Raw genomic sequence first — 17,846 nt, forward strand, 5'->3', positions numbered from 1 at the left:
AGTACTTTATTCCTTTTAATTCCTTCTGATTAATGTATAGTTATTATGAATTTTAATTATATTTTTAAAAACTCACTAGATGCTATTTTTATAAAGTCAATGTTTATTTAAGCTTATCCATATATTTACTACTTTGTTTTGCTCCTTATTTCTTCTTTTTTTAATCCTAGACTTCCCTTCTGAGATAATTTTCCTGTAGTTCATAGTACATCTTTTAGAATTTTCTTTAGTGTATGTCTACTGGTAATGAATTCTTTCAGTTTTTGATTGTCTGAAAATGCCCCTATCTCACTATCATTCTTAAAGGGTATTTTGGTTGGGTATAAATTTCTATGTTGGCAGTTATTTCTTTGAAAATAGTGAAGGTATTCCACTGTAGTCTGTCTTTTATGGTTGCTTTTGAGAAGTTAGCTAGAAATTTGTCACTCCTGCAAGGATAATGTTTTTTCCTTCTGGCTGCTTTTAAGATTTTCCGATTGTGTTTGATGTTTTTGTGATTTCACTATGATGTGTGAATTTCTTTTTATTTATCTTGATTGGTATTTATTGCAATTGAATTGGTACATTCTGTCTCATTATTTCTGCAGAGTGCTTCAAAGATAATGTGTCCTATTTTTTCTTTCTTGTCCCTCTATAACTCTTGATTAAGTAAATATATGTCAGAGACTTTTACATTGTCCTCTTTGCCTCTTATTCTTCATGTAATTCATCTTTTTTTTTTTTTTTAGTCTACATTCTGGATAATTCCTTCTGACCCATACTTTAAATTCATTCTTTTCAGCTGTATCTAATCTGCTGTTAAGCTTATTTGCTGGATTCTTAATTTCACTAGTTTTATTTTCAGTTTTATAAATTTGATTTGGTTCTTTTTCAAATCTGCTGGGCCACTTTTTATAAGCAGAAATTTCCCAGATGTTTTATATCTTTAAACATAGTAAAAATAGCCATTGTATAGGCTGCATCTATTCCAATTTTTGTGTGCCTGTGTTGTCTGTTTTTTCCTACTCATTCTCGCTTGTCTTATTTCCTTTTTTGTTTCCTTTGGCTACTTGCTGGATATTGTATTTTAAAAACTATTTGTAGGAATGGTTTAAAGTCTTACGTGAAGGTATCTTTTCCAGATCAGACTTTCATTTGCTTTTACCAGTTGGCTAGGGGACTATCAATCTGGGATCATCTTAATCCATGCTCAAAACTTGAGGTTCCCTGGATCACCCAGATAATACAGACCTGGATTACCAGTGTACAAGGGCTAGTTTATTTCCAGTTTACCTTTATTCTGAAAATTGTTTCCTGCTTAGGTTCCCATCTTAATGTTGGGCGGATGGTTAGGGGGTGGTTTCTCATACTCTTTACCTTGGATGGCTCCTGGACTAGGATTTTATACCTTTTATCCTAAATCTCCTTAGAGAAAAAATGACTTTAAGTGCTAGACTCATCTATAAGAGTTCTTGCTGTTTTCTAGATTTTGGCCTAGAAATTTCTCTTTAACTTGTTAGCTCTTTAATGCTTTTAAGGATATATATATCATCCCACTTTTTAGATATCTTCAACAGGAGGGATAGTCTGAATTGTCTAATCTCATTACTTGTTATTAGATTCTTTTTCTTACATAAAAATATTATTCTTTAACATTTCTTCCACTATATGGACTGGCGCTTAGTAAAAACGTTGATATTCTTAAAGATTCTATAGAGATAGAAAGTTCCACTGTTCTGAGTTAATGTGACTAACTCAGGAAGGCCTTCAAACATATGAATATCTGAAAACCCCAAAGAACACAGAGACTTCTCTCTTTGTCTGATGCTTTAGTTGCCCCACTCTGAGGCTTTTCAGAGATTCTGATACAGCTGACTGAGAGAAATGTTTTGGAATTGGTTTAGGGGTTTTCATAGGTTTTGCATCTCTTGTCATTTAATTGGTTTATGATAGTGGTTCCCAATGTGTGAACCTATATCCTCTGGGTGGAGATTTGGAGTGGGAATGGGTTTAGCTTTATTGTGAGGATTCTGTGAAATCAGAGACCTACCAATTGTTGTCCATAGACTGAATACATAAGATCACAACTTTTGTCATGTGGGGGGTGCACCAAAATAGTGGAAGTGTAAATACAGAAAACTCTGACACTACAGTTTTCGAAGGAAATTCCTAGGGAATTAGGTTGACGTAAAATTTATCTTCAGAATGCTATAGTCTTTACTGTTTACACAATGTCCAGCATGTTTTGTTGTTCTTCCATATAGAAATCCCTCCATAATTTTATGCTACCACTTATAAAAATTATAAACCATCTATTCCTGAGAACTGTTTTTGTTTTTTTTTTTTTGGTAGACAAGAGTTTATCTAGTGAACAAGGCTACCCTAAAAATTCTCATTGTCTTTTTCCCCCTGTTTGGTGATGGTTAGAAATCAGACGCTTCTCACCTCATCAGTTGACAATTCGATCCCCAGAGAAGATGGCTAAAGAAGGGTACCGAATATCTTTTTTGGACAAGTCTTCAGGTTCTTCTCCAGAAAAGGACTTGATACCAAAACCTGATACTTATCAGCTTACCCATGATGCTTCATTGGGTAAACACCTGGATGTGGGTGATTCTAGCCAGATTCATCCCTATCAGTTACCTTCAGATGTTGGTCTAGAAAATTATGATAGTCATTATTCTCAAAATCTGTCCCTTCACGGAAGTATTGGTAGAAGGCCTCAGAGAAACAAGAACTACCGAGAATATAGCACAAAGCCTTCAAATAACATGAAAGCCACCACATCCCATTCCTGTGGAGACTTACTGACTTCTCTGTCAAACCCTGACTCCAGCACCGGAAAGCTTTTGAAGCTTAGTTCAGGTAATAGCTTCCTATCAGTTTGTAGGCCTCTTTTCTTTAATAGATGTGAAGATTGAGGTTTAACTGGATCTTTTGGAATAAACATTTCTTACATTGGTGAATTCCTTGTCAGTCCAATGGTTAGGATTCTGCCCTTTCACTGCTGAGGGTGTGGGCTCCATTCCTGGCCGGGGAACTAAAATATCCTGCAAGCTGCATGATGCGGCCAAAAGTAAATAAATAAATCATGACCAGTAGCCAGAGCCTCAAGAAATCTACAGGGTATGAGTTTAACATGATAGATATATTAGAGAAAATTCTTATAAATGCAAATTTGATAACTGTATGTTATTTCAGTTAAATAGCACCTGGGATATATTTCTAGTAACATTTAGTCTTCTCTGGTCTCAATCACTTCTATTGAGAGTTACTTTTTCAGAAAAAGCTAGTTTTAGGAAAGTAAGTGTTGGGAGACCACTCTTTAGGTATGTATTAATTCAACAAAATGTATTAAATACCTACTATATGCCAGATGCTATTCTAGCTCTATAGATAACATATCAAACAAAAGTGAAATTCCATGTGTATTTTTGCATTAATAAAAAAGGTCCCTACTTTCATGGAAATTCTATTCTAAAGAGTTAAGACAGATGATAAATAAATTATAAATATAGAAGTCAGCTTATGATTAGTGTTGTGAAGAAAAATAACATAAGGGTATTAGAGAATGGCTTCCCAGGTGGGTCCAGCAGTAAAGAACCCGCCTGCCAATGTAGAAGACATAAGAGATGTGGGTTTGATCCCTGGGTCGGGAAGATTCCCTGGAGGAGGGCATGGCAACCCACTCCAGTATTCTTACCTGGAGAATCCCATGGACAAAGGAGCTTGGTGGGCTATAGTCCATAAGGTCATAAAGAGCTGGACACTACTGAAGCAACCTAGCATGCACACATGCACGCAGCACTTAGAGAGTATATGAAGGAGGTAAAGCTTTAGATGAAATGGTCAGGGAAAGCTTCTCAAATGAGAAGTAAAAGTACAGACTTAAATAAAATACATTTGAGTCATGTCAATAACTTGTGGGGGGAGAAATTTTAGACAGTGAAAATAGTAAGTGCAAAGTTCCTGAAACTGGAACATGCTTGGCATGTTCAAGGAACAATGAGGAAACAGGGCTGCTACAGCAGAGTGAGGTAGATGAGGTGTATAGATAAAGTCAGATAATCAGGCATTTATTCTGGGTCAGATCAGGAGCTGTTGGAGAGTTTGTAGTAGAGAAGTGACATCTAACTTAAAAATTACTCTTGCTACTTAGTTGAGAATACACAATGGGGGGCAAGGATAGAAGTTTCTAAAATTCTAAAAGTAGATCAGAATCTGGATAAGAGATGATGGTAACTTGAACTAGACAGAAAGCAGTATAGGTGGTGAGAAATAGATTTTGAATATGTTCCAAAGATAACACTCCATGATTTGCTGCTGGTTTGAGGATGAATTATGAGAGAAAGCAAGTCAAGTGTAATTCTCAGGTTTCAAGTCTGAATAAATGGAAGGATGGAGTTACCATTTACTCAGATGGAAAAGAGTGGGAGGAACAGGTTTTAGGATAGATACCAAAAATTGATCTTAGACATGTTGAGTTTGAGGTGCCTATTAAAACTTCTCAGAGATGCCAATTTGATAATTAGATATATTAGTCTGGAGTTCAGGGAAGAAGGTGGGAATTAAAAGTGTGTGGATGGCATGGCATTAAAACAGACTGGATATAATCTCCCCAAGAGGGTAAATATAGATAGAAAAGATATCTGAGGACTAACTTGAGTCCTCCAACAGTTAGAAATCTCGCTGATGAAGAGAAACCATCATGGAGAGCAAGAAAGTGGCAGCCACTAAGTAAGAGAAAAGAAAAAAGCCAAAGAGCGAGTGGCAACCAGGAGGCCACATGAAAAATGTGTTTCAGGAAGGAGATAGTGATAAATTCAGTGTCAGATGTTTTTAATAGATGCCTTTAACATTTCTGGGACCGAGAAATGATCATGGTATTGGCAATGCATTAGTGGTGATGGTTTGGTCACTTAAGTCGTGTCTGACTCTTGCGATCCCATGGCCCCTGCCAGATTCCTTGGTTCATGGGATTTCACAGGCAAGAATACTGGAGTAGGTTGTCATTTCCTTCTCCAGGGGATCTTCCTAACCCAGGGATTGAACCCATGTAGTGAGCAGCTTCAGGAGATGCGTGATTAACAAAAGCCTTGTTGAGGTGAATTAAAGAAAGAATCATAGGAGAAGCAATAGAATTACCAAATACATACAACACCTTCAAGGAGTTTTGCAGTGAAGGGGAGCAAAGATGTGGAAATGTAGCTGGAAGAGGGGATGGGATCAAAGAGAACATGGTGGAAATGACCAAGTAGAGGGAAAATTGTTGATGCAGGAGAGAAAAGGGACAATTACAAACAACAACAACAACAACAACAACAACAAAATAGCGGAGTGGTCTAGAGGAGATGGAATCTAGTCTACCAGTGGAGAGTTGGCCTTGGATTGAAACACAGACAGTTCATCTATTACAATAAGAAGGAAGGCAGATAATTTATAGACCCAAATACAGGTGGAATTGGTAGATTTAGTGGTGAGATCACATAAATGTTTTCTTTGATTGCCTCTGATTTGCTCAGAGAAATAAAGCACCTGAGAGGGAGGAGGGAGGAGAAAGTGTTGGAAGTTTGAGGAGAAGAGATGTGAAATAGTAATCTCAAAGAATAGGAGAGTAAATTGATTAGGGTAATGTATTAAAATAGCTGGGCCCAGTTAAGAGAATGGTTATGAATTTAAAGTGAAGATGATGGAAAGAGATGCATATTGTTCTCTAGTCACTTCCCACTGCTCTGTAGATTTGGATTATGTGCACAGAGTATTTAACCAGATTTGGGGCTTTGTCAGGTGGATGGGGAGGGAGAATCCAGACAGTTGAGAGTATATACTAGGGAGGGGCCATTGTGACCCTTGGACTTCAGACAGGTTAAGGAAGGAAGGGAGACTTGAGAGAGTTGAAGAGCAGGTTCATCTCCTGGCCTGTTTCCTTCACAGATCTGTATGCCGCAACCCATTTCAACAGTGACCCTGCTCTGGTGGTGAATGTAGAGCAACAGTTAGCCACCAGCCTCAGTGATTTAACACAAGCACATGGTTCTTTCCCAAACAACTGCATCCTGGGAGACTCTCTGAGGACACTGCTATTGCCTACTGGGACATCAGAAAACAGAGAGAATTTGACCAAGAGGTCATTAAGCCCATCAAGAAGAGGATTCAGACGGAAGGAAAATATCCTTGCCACCCTGAATACGAAACATGGTTTCAGAGATGCTACAGGCAGTGAGGCAAGTGTTGGCTTGTTTGTGCTTGTACAAAAACACATCAGGTCCAAGATTAGAATGGGGTTCTGTTTTGGTGGTGGTAGTTTCGATCAAGAGTGATAGAAATTCAAAGGGATTTTCAGAGGTCAGTGGGTAATACTGCCAGGCCAAAGGCTGTGATTCTTTTGCCTTTGGGAAAGTCAGTCCCCTTTTGCTGCATTTCTGTCACAGGAAGAATGGTCCCTAATCTACTTCCAGAGCATAAACATGGGGGGAAGTACTTTGATAATAAGTGGACAGAGTTTATGATAGGAAAGAATACACAAGTTGCCAGGGGCTCAGGGTTGGTTGAAGAATGATCTCTGTTTCATTGTTGCTTATAATCTTACCATGTTTACACATTTGCTTTGGCTACAAATGACTAACTTGCTAGGGACCTTTCTTCTGAAAGCATTGCTTTCCTGTCCAAAAACTAAAATTATTCCAGTTTTTCCCCAGAATGAATTAGATTAAGATGATGAATTAAATAATCCAAAGGATTTTTAGCTGACAGTTGGCTCAGGGAGTAAACAAATCAAAAAACATTCCCACACATATTATTTAATTCATTTTATAAAATTGTAGTACGATAGTTAGTGTTGTTCTTACTCACTAACTAAGTTTTGTCACTGCCTTTGTATACTTCCCTTCATGGAGAATGCCGTCTTCTCTCCTCTCATCTATCTGAATATTAATTTTTCTCCAGGCTTTAATTCCATCATGAAGCCTTCTCATTAGTTAAAGGAACTATAGCTCTCAGGACATTCTCTTCCCTTGAACCCATAGTCTTAGTCATATAAATCATTTGTCATTTAATGACTTACTACCTTGTGCAAAAGCAGGTTATTTGGTCAAAAACAACTATTTCTAGTCACTTTTGTTTCAGTTGCTGGAAATCTTTTTGCACATCGACATGGGCTTATAAAGGGATTTTGTTGTTTGGTTGGTTGGCTTTTTTTAGCTTTTAAATACTTTCTATTCAGTTTTCAAAACTTTGGAATTGGTTATAATTTTTGTGTACCAAAGGGGGCAGTCTTGTAATACTTTTTTGACTTTTTGGTCCCTTTTTGTTTTCCATCTTCAGTCACTGATGCCTATTGTTCTAGAAAAGAGCACTAGTGTTAATGTATTTAGGGTAAAGCCATAGCAACATTTAGGATATTTGGGTGCTATATTAATAAGATATGTTCTAGGAAATTTTCTCACCTCTATTTCATGTTATATTGTTAAAACAGTAATTAAAATCTCAATCTCAACAGTAATTAAAATCTCAACTTTTCTGGACTGTCTTAAAAATTCCCATTTCTTTTTTCCTGTTAGATACTGTATTTCTTTATATGAAAAGTTATAAAAGAGCTGCTTGAATATAACTATAAAAGAAATACACTGTTTAGTTTTTAGAAAGGTATAAATCAGAAGAGCATTTAAAAGTTGTTTAAAAAATAACCCCATATAAAAAAACACAAAAGTAAATCAAATATGAATTCTTGATGAGAAAATTTATTTTTAACCAACTGACTTTAGAATTACAAATTATAAAAATTAAATTTAAAAAATCATAAGGCATAATTTGCTGAAAATTAAAAGTAACAGAATTATTCCAAAATTCATAAAAAAATTATCCCCCACTCTCACCACATTATGAAAAGTGAAAGAAAATACATAAGGCATATGTGTGTTTCTAAGTTGCTTCATGATGTACACACAGTATTACCAATACATGAAAAACCAATGACATTTTGGTTGGATTTTGAAATGAACATTTAAATATCCATTTTTCACAAGATCCTCTAAAGTGGCTTGTAGTGTAACCAGTCTTTCTATGACTTTCCTTCCTAATCAGATTAATTTCTTAAGGACTTCATCTTTTACTTCATATGTTCACAGACCTTATATAGAACTCTCAATGCACATGATCAGTGTTTAGTACAGATCTGTTTAATAAATGTTTATCCCATTTATAATGCTTTTCCTTATTAATCATAGCCCACATGTGTGACTTAAGTCATAAATATCACTGTCTGGTGTTCTGTTTCATGGTTGTCAGATATGACAGCATTAGCTAATTAATCATTTATGTATTTTTAATATCAAAAGAGCCAAAGATTGAGAAATAATTTGGCTGTTTTTAATATGTAACAGCTTTCTTGAAGTCCCTTGAGAACTCACAGAAAAGATTGATCTGTCCAGTAAAATTCACAATTTTTTTTTAATTTTTGAAAACTTTATTTACTGGCTGCACTAGGTCTTTGGTGCTGCTCATGAGCTTTCTCTAGTTGTAGTGTTTGGGCTTCTCATTGCAATGGCTTCTCTTGTTGCAGAGCACAGGCTGTAGGGCATGCTGGCTCAGTAGTTGTGGTACATGGGCTTAGTTGCCCTGTGGCATGTGGGATCTTCCTGGACCAGTGATTGAACCTGTGTCTCCTGCATTGGCAGGTGGATTCTTAACCACTGGACTACCAGGGAAGTCCCCAATTGTTTTTTAATTCATTCAGACATGACTAAATATATTGACACATACATCATTTCTGAGTGAATTAAAAACAATTGGAAGTTTCGCTGGAGAGAGAGCTCTACCTATGCATCTATATACATAAGATTTTTACTGAATAAAAAGTATCTTTAGTACTGGGTCCAACAATAGCATTTAACATAACACTTAAAATGTTATAGGACAGTTATGTTTATATATATTAATATACTAAATATAAGCTTATGAGTTATAACTTTTATTGAATTACTCCCCATTTTATTTTATGATAATATAATAGCTTAAAAAATGTTCTACAGTTTAATCTTTCCATATTCATAACATAATATGTTAAGCCACAGACATAGGTGTTAAAGTATTTTTTGTACTTTTCTGAAAATCTCTATAGAAAATTATGATAGAAGATATTGTTTGCTTTGAAATTATCCTTGTATATATTATTGTATCTGTCTTAGACATAAATAATATTCTACTCAAATCTGAACTGAAAGATGAAGTCAACTTTCTCTTTTGCTTAATGTTAACCCTTTAAATGTCTGGGTTTTTACTTCCCTTATTGTGTAAGAATGACAAATGGTTGGGTGTTTTTTTTTTTTTCTTGAGCCTCTCTCTAGTGACCTGGGCAGTTTGCATGGTTTGCCAGGAAACCACAGTCCCCCAGTCTCTGCCAGAACCTCTCATGTGGCCACTGTCCTCAGACAGCTCCTGGAGCTTGTGGATAAGCACTGGAATGGCTCCGGCTCCCTCCTCCTGAACAAGAAGTTTCTCGGTAAAGCGAATTCATTCTCAGTTCCCAGAGAAGGGGCTCAGCCTTGCTTCTGCTCTGTTTCTGCTCTACATTCTGATAAAAGCCGCTCAGCCCCCTTTACTTGCAGGGGGAATTGTTCTCATGAACACTTACCAAAATTTGTCAGCCGCACAATGATAGACAAATCTGCATTTTTCTTATGGTCATCTTCCCTGTTTTTCCTTTTTTGGTTGCACCGTGCAGCTTGCCATCTCTATGCAGGCTCTTAGTTCCCTGACCAGGGATTGAACCTGGGCCCATGGCAGTGAAAACACCAAATCCTAACTGCTCTACTGCCAGGGAATTCCATTCTCTATATTTTCATAAGCACTCTTCCCTCCTGTACCAGTTGTCTTGTTTTCCTGTAACTTTTTTTTTGGTAGTCTTTAAGTGATGATATATAAAATAAAGCATGGTCATGTTAATGATTACAAAAGGATTTTATGATCCTTGGGGAAAATGCCAATAATAAATAAATAGAAACTGAGTTTGATCATCAGAGGTCTGAGATGCCTATGGAAATGTTATGATTTGGACTAAATGACCTGGACTCTTTTTCAGGACTTTGTTTTTAGGAACTTAGGGAAAAACAGTTTTGCTAATATTGTCCCTATGTGTCTTTTTGTTGCTTAATAGTAGTGGTAAGAGTTTAAGTAAAAACTAGGAACTTTAAGGGCTTCCCTGTTGGCTCGGGAAGTAAAAAATCCTCCTGCAATGCAGGAGACCCGGGTTTGATCCCTGGGTCAGGAAGATCCTCTGGAGAAAGACATGGTAACCCACTCCAGTATTCTTGCCTGGAGAATTCCATGGACAGAAGAGCCTTGAGGGCTGTCCATGGGGTCATGAAAGAGTCAGATATCACTTTAAAGTTGTTTAGGCTTAGCTTTTTTGTTGTTTTTTTAGTATCTAAAGTGACATACAGAAGAAAAAGTCTTAGCCCAGTTACTTTCCTTCCCACATTGATCCTTTGCTTTTGTTTTGTAGGAAATTATCCCCAGGAGCCATTCATCAGTGATTAGAGAATAGCACAGAGCATGCACTCATGAGAGTCTGCTGTTGTTTCTCCATAGATGTGGGATATAGCTTTTTTATCTCCATCATGAAACATCTCTTACAGTTACTAAATTCTTGTAAAAAGGAGACATTAGATTATCCTATTTGTCCAACAGAGCTGGTAGTTATTGACTAGGAATTCTCTGCTTTAGCTTTTAAGACTGGCCCGTGTGCCCAACCTGAATTTTTGGCAGGTCCTGCCCGAGATCTGCTTCTGACCTTGGTAGTCCCTGCTCCTTCTCAGCAGTGGTGTCGCTCACATCCAGAAGATACATCAAAAGCCTTCCACAGGAGGGAGATGGAACTGAAGGAGACAGGGCAGCTGGTCCCTAATGACATGGTATGCTGCTCTCATCTTCTTTTCCTACTCTTCCTTTACTAGAAAAGGACGAGGCAGCAAGGCTAGAACAGCTCTGTGCCATAAAAATCATCATCACCTGAACACCTAGATGCTTATGAACTGAAATATAGAAAAGTCAGTCTGTGCAAATTAGGAACACAAAACTTGCAGGGACAGCTTGGAGGTTCTTCGGGGTTGACTCCCTAATCCAAAAATTCTAAGGAAAGGCTTGAAATGGAAAGAAAAAAAAAAGGCCCTAGAGTGAAAACATTTAGGATTGTGTTCTTGAAAGTTATGATTTGATTCAGATGAGGGAAGTTAAATGTCTCTGGGACTGTCTTTCCTCCATTCTGATGGAGAGCCGTAAACCAGGGGCCACTCCTAGAGTGTTAGGCTTCAGGTGCTGGGAGGGAAAGAAGGGATTCATTTTCTTAGACTACTCCCCCTAACCTTTTCTTAACATTAAAGGATTTTCAGACATCAAGTTTATTTTCTAGAAACTTTAAATAGGTGACTCATAATGCTGGCCACTTGTCAAAACAACCACTTGTTTTGTAATAGTAGCGGATAATTCACATGTGGTAAAAATGCATGTGGTAAGTTTCTTTGCTGCACTTGAACTATGTTTACCAATGAATTAAAATTCTAGTGAGAAAGAAAGAGGCTGACCTCCATTCAGTTTATCACTAAAAAGAGCAAAGATTCTTTCAGTCTTCTAAAAACACTTCCCAGAATTTCAGATTCTTAATGTGTTTGTATTTTGTTTTCTAATCTAAAGGAAAGTTTGAAGCAAAAACTAGTCAGAGTGCTGGAGGAAAACCTCATTTTGTCAGAAAAAATCCAGCGTTTGGAGGAAGGTGCTACCACTTCAATTGTCAGTGGGCACCCGTCCCACACTTATGGTAAGTTCAGGAAAGCAATGTATGGTGCATCTCAAGACATTTTGTTTATAGATAACCCATTTAATAAGCTTCATCATCCAGAGCTCACATGGCTTCCTAAATGGAAACAATCATTTTGCCTCAGAGTTGTAATGCAGGTGACTTGAGTTACCAGAGTAAGAGAGTTTACTCTTTTATCAGTGTAAAGTATTTACAAATGTTATTATTGTCATTATTTTTTGAGAATGACACTTGTTGTTTTTTCTGATTATAGCAGAAGATCGTGTTCCTTACAGAAAGTTTGAAAAATATAAAGAAAATAAAATCGCACTACCCAGAAATAACTACCATTAGTGTTTTGGGTATATTTTCTTTCACCTATATCTCTATACATATATTTTAAAGTCAGAACTGAAATTTGTGTTTTGATTTTTCAAAATGAATTTACATAAAACAAAATGCACACATTCTAAGTTTGATGAGTTTCTCAAAATGTATACTCATTTAATTCCATCCAATCAAAATACAGAATGCTTCCCTACTCTAAAAAGTTCAACTCTGGTGCATTTAGGTTCCCCTACCATCGACCCTCAGCAATCTGATTTCTACAAGCTAATGTTATTAATTTAATAGTCTAGGCATTTCCTCTAATATCACATGACTATACCATATTTATCTATTTAGTCCTCTGTCTAGTTGTTTTTAATGTTAGTTATTATAAATAAAGCTGTCATTATTTATATTATAAATAATTCAAAGAATTTCCAAACATTCAAAGACTTCAAATAGAAGAAAAGACCCTAGAGTGAAAACGCTTCTCTAAGATCATCTTCTCTTCTGGTGGAGCTGAGAGACCTAATATTTATGCTGTGATAAATAATGCAGCTATTAATATCTGTGTATAAATCGTTGTGTACATTTTCGACCAGTTTTCCTAGGAGACATTCCTTGAAGTAGAATTAGTGGGTCCAAGGATGTGGACGTTTTTGAGGTTTTTGTTACACATTACCAAATCATTCCTAAAAAGGTAGTTTCAGTTTATACGCACATCAGCAGCAAGTATGTGTTTGAATGCCTTTTCATTTCACCCTTGCCAACACTTGGTATTGTATATTTTTCTTCATTATGACAAGTGAAAAGTAATATCCTATTGAATTTGTGATTTGTTCTACTTTATTCTTAGTATAGTTTAGGTAGATAAAAGTCTACCCTTGATTTTAAACTTCTAGTTCAGCACACTGAAACAAACATTATGGGTATTTGGATATTTGTATGAGAAATTTGATTTGGAAATCAGCATTGAATTTCCAGAGTTGAATCTCGTCTGTCTAATGTTTATAAGCCTGAATAATCAAGACATCAGTCTCCACTTACCTATACTGAAAATAAATAGATGTTTATTCACTAGATACTTATTTTCAACCAGCTGTGAGGCCCAGTACTGTCTTTGGATTACTGGTGATAAATACAGCTGTTGCAGCCCTGAGTTCTACCTTCCAGAATCTTGCTACTCAAAATGTGAACCAGAGATCAGCAACATTAGCATCACCTGGGGATTTGTTATGTATATAGAATACTTGGTCTCACCTCAGACCTACTGATGGAGAAGGCAATGGCACCCGACTCCAGTACTCTTGCCTGGAAAATCCCATGGACGGAGGAGCCTGGTAGGCTGCAGTCCATGGGGTTGCTAAGAGTCGGACACGACTGAGCGACTTCGCTTTGACTTTTCACTTTCATGCATTGGAGAAGGAAATGGCAACCCACTCCAGTATTCTTGCCTAGAGAATCCCAGGGATGAGGGAGCCTGGTGGGCTGCCGTCTATGGGGTTGCACAGAGTTGGACATGACTGAAGCAATTTAGCAGCAGACCTACTGAATCAGAATCTATTTTTTAATAAGATTCCCCAGGCAATTTGTAAGCATATTAAAGTTTAAGTACTGTTCTAGAAGACTGACTTGCTTAAGATCCAGAGTTCTTGTGCTTTCATTACCTTATTATTGCAAGCCTTGATAACATATTTGGAAAGCTAAATATGAATGCCTTGGCCACAAATTCAGTTTCTGCAAGTGCTCGTTGAGCTGTTATCTTGTGCCCAACACAGTTCTAGGTGTTTTCACATATTCCTTACAGAGTGAGGGACATACATTCATGAATTAAAATGCAGAATACAGGGAGACCTAATATTTGTTGACTGCCTATGCCTATAACTGCAGGTATCTCACTGACTCCTCATAACAGTGCTGCGGGGCAGGGTTGTGAAATTCACAAAAATGAACTAACATGTGCAAGATCAAATGGTTGAATTTTAATTCAGATATGTCTTCTGCTAAACTGTATATTCTTGTCACTATATCTGCTGTTTTCAAGAGAAGGAATGGTGAATGTAGTGTAGAGGTGGGTGCAGTGGGGCCTCCAATTCTTCAAGGTGCCCACCTGTTCACTCAAGCTCTGCTCAAAGACTAACCACTTGGAATCCTCTCACCCCTATATACTGTAACCTTTGTAGATGATCTTCTGCGCAAAAACCAACAGCTGAACATGCAGGTGTCTTGCCTGAACCAGGAGCTTGCCCAGCTGAAAAAGCTAGAGGAGACCGTGACTCTTCTCCACGAAAGTCAAAGGTAGGATTGGATCCATCTAGCTGGCTTCTGGAAGCAGATATTTACTTTCCTTTATCTCCTTTGTTTTACTTGGCAAGTTAATATCTATATACTTTTCAAATTAACTATATTCTGCATGTAAACAACCTGTATCCAAGCCAGTTAGCTCAGGCGTCAAAATACTGCTTTCTAGAACACACCAGGGACTAAATATCTTCGCTGGCACTGGTGGGTTACAACACCTCAATGATAAGTAGTTTCTCACTGGATCCAACAGGACCCTTGTTTGGGTCAGCTAGCTTTCCTCAGTCACAGTATACCCCTAAAATCAGCCATCTTGCTCTTCTGAAAAATGTCTACCTACTCTTGAACATAGAAGAGAGGGCAAGCACTCTCAGAGTGATAGGGAAAGAATCCAATGTATGTGTTCCTTCCAGAGGAGTTCAGTAACATGAGACTCTTCAAAGAACAGTTTCCCCAGGCTACAGGCTAGACAAATCAGAAGAGGCCTCAAGACTATTGGTATATTTAGACAAGCCCTTGAAAGTTTGATTTGCCAAACAGCTTTGCTAGGACCATCAGTGAAGCTTAAATAGAAGAACTCTACTCCCCAAGCCTTCAGTGCCTAACTTCACTTCCTGATTTTTCTTAGAATAGCTAAATATAAGGAGGATTCGACCCTTCTGGCTGACTTTTTAAAAAACTTTTTTTCTAATTATTGCAAACATATACAAAAGTGTGTGTGTGTGTGTGTGTGTGTGTGTGTGTGTGTGTGTGTGTGTATGTGTGTTAGTGGCTTGGTCATGTCCGACTTGTTTCAACCTCAGGGACTGTAGCCCATCAGGCTCCTCTGTCCATGGAATTCTCCAGGCAAGAATACTGGAGTGGGGAGCTATTCACTTCTCCAGGGGATCTTCCCAACCTACCCACAGATTGAACCCGGGTCTTCCACGTTGCAGGCAGATTCTTTACCATCTGACCACTATATAGGGGTATAGATATATACCCCATACCCCTAAACTATAGGGGTATAGTATAGTGGTAGCCCATACAAGAGTATAGTGAATAGCATAAATTCATCTTTATCATACTTGGGTGTGTACAGAATCACCTGAAAGCTTGTTGAACTACAGAGTGCTGCGTCTCACCCCCAGAGTTTCTGATTCTGCAGATCTGGGCTGGGAATTGAGAATTTGCATTTCTAGTAAGTTTTCAGGTGATACTGTTGCTTCTGGCCTGGGGACCACACTTTGAGAACATTAAGGTTATCTCTTTAGTGATGTACAAATGGCTGTATTTTAGAATAACTTGAATTAATTCTTCTCTGTTTTGTTAAACCATCACTTCAATATATAGGTTCAATTTGTTTTATTTTGGTTTTGATTTATAGGGAATATTTTTATTATTTTGATTTAATCCTGAGTACAGTTATGTTAAACGTACATGGTCCCAAAGTCAGATCTATGAAATCAGATAAATTCAAACAAATTTAGCTTCCTTACCTGCCTCCTCTATCCTTTCCTTCCCTCCCACTAGCCTTCCATTGCAGGCGTGGGTATGTATTTGTATGCCCTCTATTATATAAAAAGAGGCATAATGTTGCTTTAACATTTTATCTTAGAAGTCATTTCACAGTGATGTTTAGAGTAAGTTCTCACTCCTTTTTATACATACATAGGACTCCATGGTGTGTGTAATTAATCCTCTACTGATGGACATTTAGGTTCATGGTATCTTGCTATTACAAATAGTGCTGCAGTGAATAGCATTGTGCATACATCTTTTTTGGCAGGGAGGGGAAGTCTCTGATAGCTTCTAACATTACATGGTAATGCAGAGTCCAAGAATACATTTATGACTAGCACCATTAGTTTAATTGCTGAGGCAGTGTAGATTAGAAGAAGTAGAAATTAAGATCTGTGAATAGGAATTGCAGGCCTGGTCAGGGGCCAGTCTCCTGGTGTTTCTACTTATTTCATCATGAAAAGTGCTTTGGAAAGAATAGAACAGTCACTATGTAAAATGTGAATTGTGTTATTGCTACAGTCAACCTGGAACATAATCAAACAGGACTGTAATAAAGAAACTGTTGTCCCACTTTTAAAATAACCCACTCATAAATCGGATAGTTCTTTCTATTTAAAGGTGTTACTTCATTTTACATTTATCTTTAGCAAACATTTCAGGTCTGAATGACATCTACTTTGCTTTTATGACTTCACCACTGTCTTTTTCCCCCGTGTCTCAGATCCCTGGTGGTAACTAATGAGTATCTGCTGCAGCAGCTGAATAAAGAGCAAAAAGGTTATTCTGGGAAAGCACTCCTGCCTCCTGAGAAGAGTCATCATTTGGGGAGATCATCACCCTTTGGGAAAAGCACGCTGTCTTGCTCCTCACCAGTAGCACATGATATGGGTCAGTATTTAATACAGACTGTTTCAGACTCTGTCCCAGAGCCTAGTCTATGGAGCTAACACTGTACACCTTCTTTGCAGCTTGTCTCTCAGCCCCAGGGGGCTCTCAGTGTCATTACCACTAGTATGGTGGTATTTTCCCACAAGATTAAGAAAAAAATCTTAATTACACTGTATTGGTCTTTCTTTTTATTTCTTTTTTTATCTCCTCCCATCAAGTCATTCTTTCCTTCTGCCCACATAAATAGTTGGCACTTAGTCCTAGGCATCACATCACATAGGAACACTTGGCTGAAAATGTCAAAAAGGAAAAAAACACTAGATATTTTTCCCAAGTGTCAGTTGAAACTGTGTAGTAGGAAGTTAGAAAAGAATATCCATGGCCAGGTATGTTTTGTGTTAGAAGAAATTTCAGAGAATCTCTATTGATCAGTTCATCAAATGTGTTTTGGGTTTCCTCCCATCATAGTTAAAGGTGACAAGGTCTTATGTCTTCCCTGGAGCAGCCAACAGTGTAGTTGTGTGATGGAGCTGAAAGCCTCCATTGGTACCAAACAGGCCTAAATAAAAGCCTAGAGAGACCCTGGAAAGAGAGATTAGGTAATTCCTACCCTGGAGAATTGGAGAAGGTGTCAGTGAGGACTTGTTTGAGTGGAAGGTGCAAAATGAGTATAATGGTACCAGGTACAGCGGGGTGCAGAGCCTCCTAGGCCAAGGGTACAGGGTAGAAATGTCTGGGCCCCCAGGGATCACTGGGCAGGGAAAATGTAGGTCATGGTGCCATGAAGTATGTAACTAGGGGACCTTCCTAGCTTGGGGGGGAGGTATGATGTCAGAAATATGTCCCCTCAAGAAACGATCTTTCAACCAAAATCTGAAGAAGTGGAATGGAAGATTACCAGGCAAACATAGGATTGAAGACAGAGGCAGTGGGGAGAGCTGGAGAGAGAAATAGCATAAGTCAAGGCCATAGAATGGGAAGAAAGTCCAATCAGGGGACAGAAAGCCTGAGAAGAGATACGCACCATCTAGGTTGCATGGCTCCTTAAGGATTTTAG

The 17,846-nt window shown here is 37.8% G+C and overlaps 1 protein-coding gene across 1 annotated transcript in view; it reads left to right on the forward strand.

Annotated features, from left to right (window-relative positions):
* LRRC36 (leucine rich repeat containing 36) overlaps window positions 1-16,848 on the forward strand; it is a 56,572-nt gene extending 39,724 nt beyond the window's left edge. Inside the window, exons 8-14 of the mRNA XM_052656502.1 lie at window positions 2,407-2,844; window positions 5,914-6,203; window positions 9,313-9,478; window positions 10,744-10,889; window positions 11,668-11,791; window positions 14,281-14,395; window positions 16,623-16,848. Of these exons, the coding sequence (XP_052512462.1) occupies window positions 2,407-2,844; window positions 5,914-6,203; window positions 9,313-9,478; window positions 10,744-10,889; window positions 11,668-11,791; window positions 14,281-14,395; window positions 16,623-16,848 (1,505 nt within the window). The remainder of the gene's footprint in view (window positions 1-2,406; window positions 2,845-5,913; window positions 6,204-9,312; window positions 9,479-10,743; window positions 10,890-11,667; window positions 11,792-14,280; window positions 14,396-16,622) is intronic.
* The last annotated feature ends 998 nt before the right edge of the window (window positions 16,849-17,846 follow it).

The sequence above is a fragment of the Budorcas taxicolor genome, chromosome 18 (genome assembly GCF_023091745.1).
Source record: "Budorcas taxicolor isolate Tak-1 chromosome 18, Takin1.1, whole genome shotgun sequence".
NCBI lineage: Eukaryota > Metazoa > Chordata > Mammalia > Artiodactyla > Bovidae > Budorcas > Budorcas taxicolor.